The 18,315-nt window shown below is 47.1% G+C and overlaps 2 protein-coding genes across 2 annotated transcripts in view; one reads left to right on the top strand and one right to left on the bottom strand.

The window, feature by feature from the left end:
* Positions 1-6,545: 6,545 nt before the first annotated feature.
* rnf151 (ring finger protein 151) lies at positions 6,546-16,962 on the top strand (the record flags this gene model as incomplete). The annotated part of the gene is made up of 6 exons (XM_084456160.1): positions 6,546-6,641; positions 13,030-13,175; positions 13,924-14,020; positions 14,278-14,507; positions 14,813-14,951; positions 16,957-16,962. 6 exons carry the CDS (start codon positions 6,546-6,548, stop codon positions 16,960-16,962), a joined length of 714 nt encoding a protein of 237 aa, XP_084312286.1.
* Positions 16,963-17,052: 90 nt separating this feature from the next.
* The window catches only part of tex2l (testis expressed 2, like), a gene marked incomplete at both ends in the record, with an annotated part of 7,935 nt that continues 6,672 nt past the window's right edge, over positions 17,053-18,315 (bottom strand). Inside the window, 2 exons of the mRNA XM_084456159.1 lie at positions 17,053-17,223; positions 18,246-18,308. Coding sequence (XP_084312285.1) covers positions 17,053-17,223; positions 18,246-18,308 — 234 coding nt within the window. The remainder of the gene's footprint in view (positions 17,224-18,245; positions 18,309-18,315) is intronic.

Raw genomic sequence — 18,315 nt, 5'->3', positions numbered from 1 at the left:
ATTCCCTCACGTGTTCCCTGACATCAGAGAAGCCACGCCCCCCCCCCCCCCCCCCCCCCGGGGTATTTAAAGCGGTCACCGGCAGCCCGGGTCCGAGAGAGAGAGACGCGTAAGATTAAGTTCGGGAAGGTTTGACTGATAAAGTCCAAGTGGCCGGAACGATGAGTGAACAGGGGCGATACGCTGTTAGTGCTAGGTTTGTTGGAGTGATGCGAAAAGCGAAATCTCCAGAGAAGGTAGACCAGACCACTTACAGACCGTCTTACTAAGTTAGTGTAACTGAGTTGAAGTGGCAGTTTATTTCTGCTAATGAAAATGTTTTGTTTTTCCATAACAGATGTTCGTGATATCAATGCTGTGGTCGGATGACAAGCAAATTAACATTTACAGATCATTCGAGGATTTTAGGAAATTTCATGTGAGTAGCCTATTTATTTATTTATTTAGGCTATTTATGTATTTATTTTATTAGTTAAGTTATAAATTATTCGCCTAGTTATTTTTGAACACACATTAAGCTGAGGCTCGGCCTGGCAAGAGGCTCAAGCAATTAAAAAAAAAAAAGAACCCTTGTGAACTGAACCAACTTTTAATTAAAAAAAATAAATAAAAATGAACTGTCTCTCAACAGCTGGTGCTGAAAAAGAAGTTTTCCAAGGAGAGTACTCTCAGAAAGAGCACAAGATACATCCCTAAATTCAGTGGTAAAAAAAATACACACACACATCTACTTTTTTTATATGTATATACATGTATACACACATCTAAAGGACTATCCTCCAAATTAAATGTTGCAGATTCAGTTTGTTTTCCAGCACATATCTAGTCCTGTCTCTTTGCCCAGCTAGAGCCAGGAAATGCAGCATCCAGAAGGGTCTGACTAAGGCCATGTGTCGGCTGATGTTCCTGGAGTCCTACTGCAAAGAACTGCTCAGGGGGGAACTCACGGTGACCCAAAGCACAGAACTCTTTGAGTTCTTCGCACCCCAGGAACACGACCTGAAACCTGACTTCACCAAGAATAGGTAGGTTACATACATCTCTAGAATAGCAGTTAGAGATCTTTCTTTCTTTCTTTCTTTCTTTCTTTCTTTCTTTCTTTCTTTCTTTCTTTCTTTCTTTCTTTCTTTCTTTCTTTCTTTCTAATAGCGTTAAAGCAGAGAGAGAGAGACCAAATTTCTTAGTTTCAAGTCTTTTTGAAGGTTATTCCAGGTACTGTATGCAGAGGCTTTCTTCCCAGTTCAGTTCTTGCACTTGGCACAGATAACAGGATCGTTATAAGTTAGTGCTTTGCGGTTTGTGACAAATCTCAGTGCACTGTGATGTACAGTATCATGCACAGGCAATGGGCAGGTCTGTACAACAGATCACCATAATCAAGAACCGGTTAAACGTTGCAGAGACCAGTCTTCTTCTGGCCTCAAAGGAGAAACGGGACACGTTGCAGACTGCTCTCCAGCTGACGCTTGTTGTTTTCCGAGTGGGATGGATGGATGGATGGATGGATGGATGGATGGATGGATGATGGATGGATGGATGGATGGATGGATGGATGATGGATAGATGATGGATGGATGGATGGATGGATGGATGGATGGATGGATGGATGGATGGATGGATGGATGGATGGATGGATGGATGGATGATGGATAGATGATGGATGGATGGATGGATGGATGGATGGATGGATGGATGGATGGATGGATGGATGGATGGATGGATGGATGGATGGATGGATGATGGATGGATGGATGGATGGATGATGGATAGATGATGGATGGATGGATGGATGGATGGATGGATGGATGGATGGATGGATGGATGGATGGATGGATGGATGGATGATGGATGGATGGATGGATGGATGGATGGATGGATGGATGGATGGATGGATGGATGATGGATGGATGGATGGATGATGGATGGATGGATGGATGGATGGATGGATGGATGGATGGATGGATGGATGGATGGATGGATGGATGGATGATGGATGGATGGATGGATGGATGATGGATAGATGATGGATGGATGGATGGATGGATGGATGGATGGATGGATGGATGGATGGATGGATGGATGGATGGATGGATGGATGGATGCTTAGGAACATATTCATCTGGCTTAATGTTGGTGCTCTGGTGATATTACCCATTTTGACTAAGTCCACTTTCTTGTTCTTAAACACATTTCAAATGAGTTGACTGAACTTAGCTGAATGACGGGTAGTACATGTAGTCAATTGCCTGTTTGGGAAGCTTTAAATGTCTAGTGGAGTACCTAGAGTAGGACTGGAATGAGGACCTGGTTAGCACTGATAAGATACTGTAAGGACAAGTTATTACAAGAATTCCAATGTACCTGTACTCATACTTGTTACACATGGCAAATACATTTTCTATTCTATTCTATTCTATTCTATTCTAATCTTACAAGTTCCTTTACAAAATGTTTCTTAGGCAATGGGTTTCCTCACTGTTTTAAGTAAAGTCATGCAACACGTCTTACAGTGGTTGGTAGATAGTAAAGCTGTACAGGGAGTGAGCCTGTGTGTGTGTGTGTGTGTGTGTGTGTGTGTGTGTGTGTGCGCTGCTCACGTGTGTGTGTGTGTGTGTGTCTCTTCTCTCCCGTTCCTCAGCTCCGTGGTCCGGCGCATGGACGAGCAGGATGACGACGGCGCCGGTACCCAACCGAGGGTGTGGAGCGTGACGGCCCCGTTTATGACTCAGACGTTCAGGTGCGTGGCGGGGTACGACACCAAGGACATCAAGAACCGGGACTTCAGAGTATCGCCGGACGATGAGCTGGACGTGCTGATCAAAGAATCGACCGGTAAGGTCTTCTCTCACGCCTCTCTCCTACAACAGGGTCCATTCCGGGACTGGTGAAAAATTGTCAAATGTTCGTCCTTTTGGTCAGATTTTCATATGAGTTCTTGTATTCTGTTTTTCTTTCTCACTGCGTGTGTGTATGTGTGCGCGCGTGTGTGTGTGCGTGTGTGTGTGTGCGTGCGTGCATGTGTGTGTGTGTGTGTGGATGTTTAGGTTGGTGGCTCGTAGAGAATGAGGATAAGCAGGTAGCGTGGTTTCCTGCTCCGTACTTGGAGTTGTGTGAAGAGGGGCAGCAGGAGGATGAGGAGGAGGAGGACCCCCAGGAGGGTAAGAAAGCTCACGTTTTTCTGATGAAGATCGCATGATCGAAACGTCAATAATAAACTAATGGGAACGGTCCATTATTTATATGCTCCAGTGTACGGACTTTACTATTTTTTCTAAAAAAGATAACATACCTCTCATACTCGTCATGTGGATCTGCTCTTCACCTTGACAGCTTTGACCATTTTTGATTCGCTTTAATACTCTGAATAGCTTGAATATCTTGACCTCCCAGAGTCACGTTACCACCAGTTCACCACTGGGGGGCAGTGCTCCACCAGAGCAAATACCCCTCTCCTGTCAGAGGATTCTGCAACGTTTGCTCTGAATACATTTTCCTCTAATATGTGATTATGATGACCTATATGATTCTAATTATTTTATTACAGGATTTCTATGCACTTTCATGCCTCGTTATTAATATCTCCTGAATGGCAGACTGTGAGTGTGTAGTCGGCAGTTGCCACCCCTGACCCTCTGTGACAGAGTAGTTCACCCTTGTCCTCTGTTTGTCCCCAGGTACGCTGTTCCGTGCTGTGAAGAGCTACGCCACGAAGGTCCAAGACGAGGTCTCTGTTCCCTTTGGCTCTGTGGTGGAGGTCCTGCGGAAGCCTGACGACGGCTGGTGGTTTATTAGGTATGCTGACCGGTCTGTCCTCTACACATTAAGGGAATAGTTCACCTGTTTCAACATTTAGCCTTATCAATCAAATTCTTGAAAGCCTTTAACCAGAAATTGGTTCAGACCCATTTGTCTTGGAGTCTGGACATAATGGAATGTTGATAAGATAAGACACATCATGAAATAAGAGTTGACAGTTGACTATCATGTTTCAAACATGATAGTCAACTGTCATCTCTCATTTCATAATGAATACAGTGGCTTTTTGAGTAATTCAACTAGGCCAACTAGGCCTACTGTCACTCATGTAAGAGAATTATATTACTGATAAGTTGCTCTGAGAATGTCAGTTGACCTTTAAGGCTACAGTATGTACATTAACAAGATGATAAGATGATGAGGGAGATGAGAGGAACAGGATGGTATATCAGTTAGAGATTTCCTCCTCTTGATCCTCAAATGACAGTTGGCGATTGATTATGACAAGTGATGGGACAGAGATGAAAAAAGAAAAGTATGAAAAAGCTCAGAGCTGTCAACTGAAGATATGTTCCTGTAGATGACATGAGGATGCATAAATAAAGACGTATAGAAATAACATCTCATATTAAAGTCGCACTGAAACTGTTTGAGATCTAACTTCCATAGTCTGAAGTATTTCCGACGCAAACAAGCTGTGAGTGTGGTTTGTGTTTAGAGGAATTTGATTGGAACATTGACAAGTGGACGGGTTTAATGAACTTTAGACAGATTCGATAGAATGATAGTGTTGATTGACGGGTGGATGTCGTGAGATAATTGGCCTGAAATCTAAGGTACCTGTTGTCGTCATTGCACGTGACCTACCGTTTTCCAGGAAGTAGTTTTTGGTTAACTTTGTTAATACTTTCTCCCTCAGACACGACGGCAAGACAGGCTTTGCTCCCGCCATGTTCCTGCAACCCTACAGCAATCCCTTCGGCGTGGAAACCGTGAAAAAGAAGAAGCCCGCCTTCCCCCGCAAGCTGTCAGCCCAACCTGGGAAATCCTCCCAACCAGACCCAAAGCAGCCCCCCTCCGCCCAGCCTGACCCAAAGACCCCCCCCGCCGCCGAGCCCGGGTCCCCCTCAAACCAGTCCCCGCGTCTCCAGAAGGCCCAGTCTCTGGATGCCCTGGACGCCCCGAAGGTCAGCACCATGTCCAGCACCGCGTCCCTCCTCAGCAGCTCCTTGGACTCTCTGGATCGGAAGAGGTCTGCGTCCGCGTCGTCCTCCTCCTCCAACGTCAGCTCACGGCCAAGCGAGGGTAGCGACGGGGGTTACAGCACCCCCGACATCTGCCTCATCTCCCTCTTAGCCACTAACCCGATCCTCAGCTCCAGCCCCGCCCTCAACCCCCTCGGCCTTGACCCGACCTGTAGCTCCGACCCGAACCACAACCCAGGCGACACGCCCCTAGCTGACCCCAGCGACACGCCCCTAGCTGACCCCAGCGACACGCCTCTAGCTGACCCCAGCGACACGCCCCTAGCTGACCCCAGCGACACACCCCTAGCTGAACCCAGTGACACGCCCCTAGCTGACCCCAGTGACACGCCCCTAGCTGACCCCAGTGACACGCCCCTAGCTGAACCCAGTGACACGCCCCTAGCTGACCCCAGTGACATACCCCTTGTGGACTACAGCGACCTGCCCCTAACCGAGCCCAGCGACCTGCCCCTATCTGACCCCGGTGACATACCCTTAGTTGACCTCAAGCCCCCTTCTACTGCTTACTTCTGCCCAGGAATGCCCGAGGGCAGCGACATTCAGAGCCATTGCAGCACGATGACCCGTAAGGTTGCAGAGGCCTCCAAAGCCTAACTCCAGGCCTAACCTGGCCTCATGATGTCTATAATTTTTTAAATAGCTTTATCTATATATATTTTGATCTTATTTTATTTTGTGTCAGACGACAATTTCCTCTTGAGGGCTTTTATTCTGTGCAACTGAATTGTGCATGGCCTGTTTTCAATCTTTGTTTTTTTTGTTGTTTTCATGTATTTTTGGTCCTACAGAAAGTTACAATTGCTTGCTTTTCTTTTCTTTTTTTCCCCCCCAAATATTTAATCACTGATATTTTAATTCAGTATTTACTTTCAAATAAATGCTTATATTTAGACAAAACAAAAATGGGCCTATGTGCTGGCTCTATAGATACATCTAAACTGGAAAAGCGGGGCCACATTGTCCACCTATTCTGAAACGGCAATAGCGCTCGTTTCTTGCTCTAGTGTCTGAAGTCTGTTATTCCACAATGGATTGTTGTCCCTCACCTGATGAAATTGAGGGGAGGATTCATTTGTCCCCTGAACGTTAGTTTGGGGGTTGTTCATGCGTCGGTCACACATGTACCAGAGCTCACCACCGGGGGGGCCACAATTCATTTTTCCCATTGACAAATACATTTTGCTTTGTACTTAAAAACTATACTTGATGCCTCAGTAAAAGTATAGTTTATTCTACTTAGAAGGCTGTCTGTTTTCTAGAGTTCAGAGCTTGAGGTGTTTAGTAGCTCTTTTGGTGCTTGTTCATAAGCCCTGTAGAATGCATTGAGCAGATCCACTATGGCAACAGTAACACTATACAGACAGCAGTGTGGACACATTTTAAATTAAAGGTAGATTATCTTCTTCTTCTTTGGTGTATCATCAGATGGCCAGCTCAGTGTCGTGCAGCCATGCCCTCGTCTGCGGTCCTACGTCGAAGAGGTGGGCTTCTGAAGGTGGCCTGTTTAGGGGGCAGCCTATGATGTCTGTTCAGTCTCTCGAGGCTCGCTGGTCCTCACCCGCTGCGCTGTCCGCCGGGCCCCACGTCTTCAGAGATGACTTGAAGCGGCCGGCCTCAGTGCGTAGGCGGTTCAGCCAGGTCCATTGTTGCCGTGGTAGGTCCTCTTCTTTCCCACCACCTCCCGGAGGGACAGACGTAGCGATGGACGCGAGTGGGCCGGACCCTCTCCCACGCCAGCTTACCGGATGCCAGCCGCCTTTATCATACGATCCTACCACCTTATTGATTTATTTTTTAAGCATTTTCGTTTTCATTACGTATTTCCTGTCTTACGGATAGTGAAACTCTTAATTCACTACTTTCGAATAAATGCTTACATTTTAGACCAAAATAAAAACATAATGGTTCTATATGCTGGCTCTATAGATACATCTAAACTAGAGAAGCCCACTCCACTTACATATTGAACAACTGTAAGCCCTATGCCTGCTGACAACATGCATCATGTGTGGGGGATGACAGGTTCACTGTGCACTTTTTACTGTAATATTTCATCCATTTCTCAGTACTGCCTTCCTATTCCCTACATACTGTATTGTGTATTGTAGGCCTATCAAGCCTTTATACTGTGCAATAAACTTGTATAAACAGCGTTTACATTTATGCATGCTTTCTTGAGCCTACTTGATTCTCACTGTCCAGTGTATAGTCTAACTGCAGCTGTATCAGAGTTCCTAGTAGTTTAAAATCCTTTGACTCTAAAACTAAATTGAACCGAGAGAGAGAGAGAGAGAGAGAGAGAGAGAGAGAGAGAGAGAGAGAGATACTGCATGGCCACAGTGTCTTTCTCCTCCTCTCCACACACACACACACACACACACACACACACACACACACACACACACACACACACACACACACACACACACACACTGATTCTGCTGAGACGGATCTAGAGGTGGCTATGGCAGAAGCCACATAATTTCTTCCTAGCACGTGATGATGAATTCAGACAAGCATGAAAGCAATCAAAGCGTACATGAAAAGAAGGAACACTACAATTAATCAAATAGACAAAGATTAAGAATCCATCTGGCCAAACCAAATCATTAACTAGATCAGTTCGAATTACGTCAGTGACGTACAACTGATGCCACCGGGAGGGGGGAGGGGGGGGGGGAAGCTGACATAACGAGGACATTTAGTTCTGATCATCTTGGGTAAGGAAACACCTACTTTTCGTCAGTCTCATATCATCGCTGGATCCAATGTCTCTGCAGAGGGAACCTTACTGTAATAAGTTGTTGTTGTATAACATATCAGATTACATGTATCTTTAGTGTATATTTAGCCTCTGTTATTGTTTAGCTGGAGGAGGCTGGATCACAGATTCAGATAGAGGACATAGCTTCAGACAAAATTCATTTATTGTGTTTAAACAGATCTGCACACACACAGAGAGCCAAGGCTTTTCCACATATAAGCATTTCTTCAGGAACGATTTGCCAAATGCTTCCTTTAAACATGTCCATGTGTTTTATTTGGTTAGATGAAGACAGAGGACAGCGCTCTCTCCAAACTCACAGGCTTGAAATAAGTGCTCTGTCAATTAATACACACTCATACAACCACATATACACACATACACACACACACACACACACACACATACAAGCTATGGTAGCGGATAAGACATGCTTATGCTGGGAAATAGATATAGTCTCAGTGCCACACCTTCTTATAATAATCACTTATGAAGAGGCCTATCCGATGACGGTGTGTGTGTGTGTGTGTGTGTGTGTGTGTGTGTGTGGGCGGGGGGGGGGGGGAGGGGGGGGGGTATGCTTGCGCACATGCCTACGTGACTGTACACAGCTTGGTTAGTGATCAAATGTCAAATCCACTCTACTCTATAGATCCAAAACCTGGAAGACAACCACTAACATACCGAACTCAACCACTAACATAGCGAACTCAACCACTAACATAGCCTACTGAACTCAACAAACTGCAGACGTTCATTAACCGCTCTGACCTCCCCTCCTGGGAATTCCAACACCCAACACCATCTCAAACGTCAACCTGTGGGAAGTCACCAAACAAGAAACAATGGAAATCAGGAGGAGGAAATGGAATTGGATATGTCACACACTCAGAAGACAAAACAAAAGAGTCACAAAGCAGCTCTACCGGGGAACGCACAAGGCAGGAGGAGGAGAGGGACAGGGAGCCACCTGATTGGACGGCACACGAGCGCAGAGGATGGAGGAGTTTCATTAATCGCCGACTGTATATGGCCGAATTGTAATTGTAATTGTATAGGGTAAGAAAACCCTTTCCTAGCAGTTTATGTACAGTAAGCAATGAGAAAATGTGAAGCAAGAAATGCTACCATATCACAGACATTCTATTTGTGGTCTGTTGGTTTTGTGATTAGAGAGGTTTGCTCATTGCTCAACACCAGAAGCACGTTGGGCCTTACAAGTAAATCTGCTTGGTGCAGTGGAAATGAATGACCAAGACCAAGTTTACAATGTACATACAAAAGTTACATAAACCCAAACAAAGGATGGCCATGCCTCTAAAAGAGCTTTGAAATAAAAGTGTTTTTTTTTCCGAGCAGAAGCCTCCATGGCAGGGGTCTCAAACTCGCGGCCCGCGGGCCATTTGCGGCCCGCCACAACACTCCAACCGGCCCGCGACATGATGTCAGAAATATAATATAATCTGGTCCGCAAAATAATTTATTGTAAACGGCGCCAGTAGGCAGGCCTACAATGTAAATTCAAGTTGCTCAAACGTGAGGCGGAATGCTGTTATTGTGCGCAGCGCGTGAGGTGAACGCTGCATAGTCACAGGTGCAATCAATCCACACACGACTATGAACTATGAACGGAATGCAGCTCGCCACCGTGAGGCTGTTTTCATGGTTAACTAACGTTAAGAACACAGACAGTTTCAAGAAATATGGACATTGCAGTATTTTTTGTGGTGTCCAATGGAAATGCTACCTGCTTGATATGCAAGAACAAAGTCGCCGTTCTAAAGGAATATAATGTCAAGAGCTATCCATTACTAAACATGGAGTGTCATAAGGAGACCAGAGGAAAAAACGAGCCACACAGCTGAGAGGGCTAATGTCTCAGCAGTCTTTCAAGATAAGTGTCTGCAAGAAATAGAGCAGTAGCCTACAAATGTATTCAAGTGTCTGGTAAGAAATGGAAACAAACTGGAACTTTAATAAATGCAAGTACAGGTCCAGGGCAGGCTTACAGTAGTGATGCATCTTGCAGCTAAAACAGAATAAAGTACAAATGTAGGCTATTCAAGATAAAATAAAAGTAAGGAAAAATGATTTGCAGCACTAACTTATATGTTAAAATATATTAAAATGAATGGAAACCGGTTTGAATTTGTATGATGAAAATGTTAGTTATGGAATAGTCTTGCAACATTTAGAGACTGAGTTGTGAGTCTAGTTATGGAAATGAAAAATGACATTTTCAGAAATATTGCACTTTCTTATAGTTAGTAGTAGTTGAAGTATACATTGAAGTGGCCCTCCTATGAGTTGACGATACCAGCAGTGGCCCCAAGCCAATTTGAGTTTGAGACCCCTGCTCCATGGTATTGTAACATGTCTATTCACCACCGCCCCCTCACTCTGACAGAGGACCAGGAGAATGTTTGGAAGCTCCAGAGAACACTGACAGCTCTGCTACCATATCCATAGCAACTCCCGCTCCTCTCTGAAACACATTTTAGCTAGTTTACGAGAGAGAGAGAGTGAGAGAGAGAGAGAGAGAGAGAGAGAGAGAGAGAGAGAGAGTGAGAGAGATGATTATGATATAGGATTATGATTTTATTAGCATCCCCATTAGTAGCTGATACAAAACATGATACATCACCTCTTCCTGGGGTCCACAGAAAACATAAACCATGACACACACAGATAAACAGAACAGATAAAACAAACCCATGATAATAAAAACCATTCAATTATAACTGACAATATTCTCTCTGCAAACATATGACATATTCATTGATATTCCTATACATCAAATGTTCAAAAATGTGGTTACAAACATAGGGCTGGAGGTGCTGCTTCTTTATTATTAATGTTTATTTATTTTTGAAGCTTGCGAGAGAAAGAGAGAGAGAGAGAGAGAGAGAGAGAGAGAGAGGGAGAGAGAGAGAGAGAGAGAGAGAGAGAGAGAGAGGGGGGGGGAGGAGAATGGAGAGAGACAGGAATGAACTATTGGTCAGTTGGGTCTGGAATCAGGATTTTTTAAACCAGAGTAGAGATCCTGGTGCTTGAGTCAGGTCACACAGAGAAGAGAGGATGTTTAAAACCACAGAGACTATAGTTCCTGGTGCTTAGTCACACAGAGAAGAGATGATGTTTAAAACCACAGAGACTATAGTTCCTGGTGCTTAGTCACATAGAGAGGCTGTTTTAGACCAGAGACTATAGTTCCTGGTGCTTAGTCACACAGAGAGGATGTTTAAGACCAGAGACTATAGTTCCTGGTGCTTAGTCACACAGAGAGGCTGTTTTAGACCAGAGACTATAGTTCCTGGTGCTTAGTCACACAGAGAGGATGTTTTAAACCAGAGACTATAGTTCCTGGTGCTTAGTCACACAGAGAGGCTGTTTTAGACCAGAGACTATAGTTCCTGGTGCTTAGTCACACAGAGAGGCTGTTTTAGACCAGAGACTATAGTTCCTGGTGCTTAGTCACACAGAGAGGCTGTTTAAGACCAGAGACTATAGTTCCTGGTGCTTAGTCACACAGAGAGGCTGTTTAAGACCAGAGACTATAGTTCCTGGTGCTTAGTCACACAGAGAGGCTGTTTAAGACCAGAGACTATAGTTCCTGGTGCTTAGTCACACAGAGAGGCTGTTTTAGACCAGATACTATAGTTCCTGGTGCTTAGTCACACAGAGAGGCTGTTTTAGACCAGAGACTATAGTTCCTGGTGCTAAGTCACACAGAGAGGATGTTTTAAACCAGAGACTATAGTTCCTGGTGCTTAGTCACACAGAGAGGATGTTTTAGACCAGAGACTATAGTTCCTGGTGCTAAGTCACACAGAGAGGATGTTTTAAACCAGAGAGTACAGTAGTTCCTGGTGCTTAGTCACACAGAGAGGCTGTTTTAGACCAGAGACTATAGTTCCTGGTGCTAAGTCACACAGAGAGGATGTTTTAAACCAGAGAGTACAGTAGTTCCTGGTGCTTAGTCACACAGAGGAACATTCTAGAGCAGGGGTGTCAAACAAATTTTAAACTTGAACAAAGTCGCGGGCCAACATTGAACAAATGAAAATTTTAATATGGACCCAAACAAGTTTTGCTTTAACATTGAATATGCACTTGTCACTTTCGCTTTTGGTGCGCATCAATGGTGTGCACTAACATATGTGAATACGCCCTCAGACACAAGTGTTGGTGCTCCATCTGCTCAGTAGAGAAGCTTGTAAAACCCTGACTGTCCTACAGCCAGGCACACAGACAGACAGCCGGCATGCAGACAGACAGCCAGGCAGGCAGACAGACAGCCGGCATGCAGACAGACAGCCAGGCAGACAGACAGGCAGACAGGCCGGCAAGAAGGCAGACAGGATTGAATGAACAGGAACAGAGCAAACACAGCGGCCGGCTAGGTCAACACAGGTGTCTCTATCACAGTTAGACGTTACATAACGTAAAGCTTCTGTTTTCTGCCTTTCTTTTCGCCATTTTTAAGAAGGGGTAACACGGTTACAGTTGTAGTATGAGATTGCTATGACTACTGTCACAGAAGAGAGGGCGTTTCTGGGTCCTGTCTTGATTGACGCGCCAAAACAACAGCAGAGCATTATGGGATTTGTAGTATTAGTGGTGAATGCGCTGTATAATACTGGCGGGCCAGCTCTAGTAGTCATTTGGTATTGCCTCGCGGGACAAATATAATTACACTGCGGGCCAGAGTTTGACACCCCTGTTCTAGAGCTTCTGCCACTGGACCAGCTGAATGATCCGGGGTCAAACGATGACACCTGTTTTATTTCCAGGGTGTTTCAGCAGTGTGGGCTTTTGTTGTGGCATGGCACACATTTGTTTGTTTGTTTGTTTGTGTTGCTTTTATTGTTTGTTTGTTTGTTTGTTGTGATGTACACATGTGCATTTGTTAGTCATTCCCAGAGGAACAGTGGGACTGAGCACTGAAAAAGGCCCCAGCAGCAACATTGAACTAATGATCACTAACAACAGAACCGTCAAATATGGTGAGTTAAAACAATCTAATTAAATGAATCAAGACGTCTGGTATGGCGTGGCACTGAGAAATGAATCCAATAAAATCCATAGGATTCTAAAATGAGTTTGGAGATGATATTTGGATGATCTGAGGAACACAAGTTGTATGAGATTTTTAACATTGTATTTCTTTGACTGCGTGTGTGTGTGTGTGTGTGTGTGTATGTGTGTGTGTGTGTGTGTGTGTGTGTGTGTGTGTTTCAGAGCGGGGGTTACGACGTGGACCTGTTTGTGGAATGTCCAGCCAGTGAGTTGATATGTAACATCTGCAGGTGTGTCCTGCGCTGTCCGGTCAGGTTGGCCTGCAACCACGTGTTCTGTAAGAGCTGCATCCTGCAGTGGATCAGGAGGTACAGTCCAGTCGCTGCTCCACAGGCACTCACCCCCTCCCCAGCCCTCCCGCACCCCATCCCCTCCTTTCGCACCCTCCCCCCCTCTCTCATTACAGTACAGTGCTGTCAGGTTATTGGCCGCGCCGATTGTATGGCTGCATGTCGAGGCTGGCTGCCTGTATGGTAATTCCCTCCCCCCTCCCCTCCCCTGGTATCTGTAACTGCCTCGTACTGTATTTTGTAACTGCCTTGTAATGTATTTTGTATGTCGTAATTGCCTTGTATTTTGTATGTATTGTATTTTGTATGTCGCTCTTTCTTCCCTTTTTTATGTGTTATTTGTATTGTAAAGCGCTTTGTGCATTCGTGCTGTGAAAGGCGCTATATAAATAAAACGTACTTACTTAATTACTTACACTTAGATCAGGGGAACATGAATGGTCAGCTACAACGCACTGAACACATTACAGTATATAAACATGTTAATAGAGAATCAATCAATCAACTAACCAACCAGCCAATCTAACTTTCAGTCACTCAATCAACTAACAAACTAATCAGTTAATGAACACACAATCAATCAATCAACCAATCAATCAATCAATCAATCAATCAATCAATCAATCAACCAACCAATCAGACAAGTATCTGTCCATAAATCAAACGCAAGAAAACTATTTGTTTTGGACAGAATTTGTATTGCTAATAATTGAGTATCGACATATAATCGCCTTAATCTTAATCCTCCTCAATCTGTCCGCTGTAGACAGGATTCGTGTCCGTGCTGTCGGAAGCCCGTCAGCCCCAATCTGATGATCGTCGTGTACAAGCTGAGCAAAGCCATCAGCCGTCTCAAGGTCAAGGTAAGTCTCGCAGAGTGTAGAAGCTCATTTAGCCGACTTCTCTGTCTCAAACAATAGCCTACGTCACCCTGACTGTCATAGGCTATTCATATTTCCTGAACTTCCCCTCTGGGGTTTAATAAAGCCTTATCTATCTAACTATTAAAGAAGAGGCCGCCACTCTGTAATATAATATAATTCAATGATAAATCATGCTAATATAATTTACATAATTCCAATGGCAAATTTAATGACACCTCCCCCCGCCAACTCCTCAGTGCGGTAACGAGGGCTGCTCCGCCATCTTCCCCCTGTCCGAGGACTTCCTCCACTCCTCCTCCTGCCTGTTCCAGGAGGTGCCCTGCCCCCACCAAGGCTGTGCCAGCCGGGTGCCCCGGCACCACCTGGAGAGCCACGCCCGCCACTGCCCCTGCTGGACCCAACTGTGCCCCATGGGCTGCGGCGCCGTGCTCTCCCAGGCCACGCGGACGCACCACAACTGCTACAGGTCAGCCGGGCGCCACGCCGACCATAGTGTCTTCTCCCTGGCCGTGTGTGCTTGGTTCGTGTTTAGGAAGTGTCTTTAGTCCAGTTTTGGTTGGATGGTTTTCGTAGGGGATGGGTGAGGGAAGTCCTCAGACAGGAGGTCCTCAGGGGGTGTCATGTCAGATGTTTGAAGCGTTCATCACCATTATCACCAGGCTGTAGCAGCGACAATACAGGTCCCAGATCAGCTTGGTCTCTCACCTCATCCCTACCGTAGGCACTCAGAGATAGCACAATTGAGCTGATCCCAGACCTGTCCCCCACCAGGCAGCTGAGACAGCAGGTGGAGGCCCAGACGCAGAGCCACCGAGCCATCGCCAGCGCCCTCCGCAGGAAGATGGGCAGACTGCAGAGCGCCATGACACAAATGAGGAGACAGGTGGCGCTGATCTGCGAGAGTCTGGAAGTCCTGGAGAAGGGAGGGGAGGGGGGAGAAGGGGGAGAGGGGGGAGGAGAGAGGAGAGGAGCGGAGGGAGGAGGAGGAGAGGAGGGAGGAGAGAGGAGAGGAGCGGAGGGAGGAGGAGGAGAGGAGGGAGGAGAGGAGGAGAGAACAGAGGAGAGCAGCACGGGCAGCAGCAGCAGCCACAGCAGCCCCTAGCATGGACGCATGTTTATGAAAGACTCATTGTAGAACTTTGAGCAGGGAGAGAGGGGGGGGGGCAGGGAGAGAGGGGGGGGGCAGGGAGAGAGGGGGGGGCAGGGAGAGAGGGGGGGGCAGGAGAGAGAGGGGGGGGCAGGGAGAGAGGGGGGGGCAGGGAGAGAGGGGGGAGCAGGGAGAGAGGGGGGAGCAGGGAGACAGGGGGGGGCAGGGAGAGAGGGGGGGGCAGGGAGAGAGGGGGGAGCAGGGAGAGAGGGGGGGGGCAGGGAGAGAGGGGGGGAGCAGGGAGAGAGGGGGGGGCAGGGAGAGAGGGGGGGGCAGGGAGAGAGGGGGGGAGCAGGGAGAGAGGGGGGAGCAGGGAGAGAGGGGGGAGCAGGGAGAGAGGGGGGAGCAGGGAGAGAGGGGGGGGGCAGGGAGGAGCAGGGAGAGAGGGGGGGGGAGCAGGGAGAGAGGGGGGGGGAGGGAGAGAGGGGGGGGAGCAGGGAGAGAGGGGGGGAGCAGGGAGAGAGGGGGGGGCAGGGAGAGAGGGGGGGGCAGGGAGAGAGGGGGGAGCAGGGAGAGAGGGGGGGGCAGGGAGAGAGGGGGGGGGGCAGGGAGAGAGGGGGGGAGCAGGGGAGAAGGAGACAACAGGAGGTAGGAGAGAGAGAGAGAGAGAGAGAGAGAGAGGAGTAGAGAGGAGAGAGAGAGAGAGAGAGAGAGGAGTAGAGAGGAGTGAGAGAGAGAGAGAGAGAGAGAGAGAGGAGTAGAGAGAAAGAGGAGTAGAGAGGAGAGAGAGGAGTAGAGAGAAAGAGGAGTAGAGAGGAGTGAGAGAGAGAGAGAGAGAGAGAGAGAGAGGAGTAGAGAGGAGTAGAGAGAAAGAGGAGTAGAGAGGAGTGAGAGAGAGAGAGAGAGAGAAAGAGAGAGAGGAGTAGAGAGAAAGAGGAGTAGAGAGGAGTGAGAGAGAGAGAGAGAGGAGTAGAGAGAAAGAGGAGTAGAGAGGAGAGAGAGAGAGAGAGGAGTAGAGAGAAAGAGGAGTAGAGAGGAGAGAGAGAGAGAGAGAGGAGTAGAGAGAGAGAGAGAGAGGAGTAGAGAGAAAGAGGAGTAGAGAGGAGTGAGAGAGAGAGAGAGAGAGAGAGAGGAGTAGAGAGAAAGAGGAGTAGAGAGGAGAGAGAGAGAGAGAGAGAGAGAGGAGTAGAGAGAAAGAGGAGTAGAGAGGAGTGAGAGAGAGAGAGATAGAGAAAGAGAGGAGTAGAGAGAAAGAGGAGTAGAGGAGTGAGAAGGCAGGGGGAGCATTGTGAACTGCAGCATCTTGTTGGTAACAGGGTCTGTATGGAAGTGTAATGAGTTATAGATAATATATGATACTATATATATAATATATATGATTATATTATTTATTTATGTATGATTTATTATATAGATAATATATATTATCTATATAGTATTTTTATATTAAAATGTGTCTGGGAGGGGGTATGCAGGCAGCAGCAGCAGTAATAACAGTGGCGTTAAAACAAACACTTCTAAAAGATTCATTGACCTGTTTAGAGATCATGTTTATTTTATAATTATGTATGAGGAGAAGGGAAAATCATTGAAGGCATTCGACAGAATCTGTTCTTCATCCAGAGGCTTTTCTATGTACATACTGAAGGTTTTTAATCATACTCTTTATAATTATCTACATTCATGCAAATTGGAATTGCCTGAAATAAATCATATACAGATTAATAAAATGGCGTTAAAAGCAAGAGTTTGTTAGTTGTTTTATTGGATCAATACTTTCATCATTATACAATAAATATAGAACTCTCAAAACTGTAAACAATCGAAGCAGTGAGCTAACACACATCACGTCACTGTCTGTCACCTGTAAACATTAACACAGATGTTTTGTGGTGTCGTAGCAGTGTCTGGCCACCAGGAGGCACTATTCTGAATCGTCAGGGTGTTCCGGCGGGATCCTCTCCACAGAGTCCAGGGAGGAGTTACGGGAGGGAGGGGGCGGAGATTCACCACTCTGACACCCAGGAGGACTGTCCATCCCAGAGTGCATCAGAGGAAGGTAGACGTCGTCCATGTTGGGCAAAACGAGCACTTTCTGGAAGGAGAATGTGAAAGCAAGGTCAACGGGACAGCTGGGACGACTTTACAATCGTATGGAGGAAGGGAAGAGAAAGACACTCTGGGGAGAGAGAGGGAAGGAGGGAAGAGAGGAGACGAGGAAGAGACCAGAGGGGACACGGTGAGGAGATGGAAGGAGTGATGGAGGGAGGAGAGGAGACGAGGAAGAGACCAGAGGGGACACGGTGAGGAGATGGAAGGAGTGATGGAGGGAGGAGAGGAGACGAGGAAGAGACCAGAGGGGACACGGTGAGGAGATGGAAGGAGTGATGGAGGGAGGAGAGGAGACGAGGAAGAGACCGGAGGGGACACGGTGAGGAGATGGAAGGAGTGATGGAGGGAGGAGAGGAGACGAGGAAGAGACCAGAGGGGACACGGTGAGGAGATGGAAGGAGTGATGGAGGGAGGAGAGGAGACGAGGAAGAGACCAGAGGGGACACGGTGAGGAGATGGAAGGAGTGATGGAGGGAGGAGAGGAGACGAGGAAGAGACCAGAGGGGACACGGTGAGGAGATGGAAGGAGTGATGGAGGGAGGAGAGGAGACGAGGAAGAGACCAGAGGGGACACGGTGAGGAGATGGAAGGAGTGATGGAGGGAGGAGAGGAGACGAGGAAGAGACCAGAGGGGACACGGTGAGGAGATGGAAGGAGTGATGGAGGGAGGAGAGGAGACGAGGAAGAGACCAGAGGGGACACGGTGAGGAGATGGAAGGAGTGATGGAGGGAGGAGAGGAGACGAGGAAGAGACCAGAGGGGACACGGTGAGGAGATGGAAGGAGTGATGGAGGGAGGAGAGGAGACGAGGAAGAGACCAGAGGGGACACAGTGAGGAGATGGAAGGAGTGATGGAGGGAGGAGAGGAGACGAGGAAGAGACCAGAGGGGACACGGTGAGGAGATGTAGGGAGTGATGGAGGGAGGAGAGGAGACGAGGAAGAGACCAGAGGGGACACGGTGAGGAGATGGAAGGAGTGATGGAGGGAGGAGAGGAGACTGTAACCTGGAACTCATCCTGCAGCTTCCTCTCAATCCACTCCGTCACGTGACAGAAGGTCACCTCCCTCTCGCCC

This window comes from Borostomias antarcticus (genome assembly GCF_949987555.1).
Source record: "Borostomias antarcticus genome assembly, chromosome: 22".
Classification (NCBI taxonomy): domain Eukaryota; kingdom Metazoa; phylum Chordata; class Actinopteri; order Stomiiformes; family Stomiidae; genus Borostomias; species Borostomias antarcticus.
This window is presented reverse-complemented; position numbering and strand designations above follow the sequence as displayed.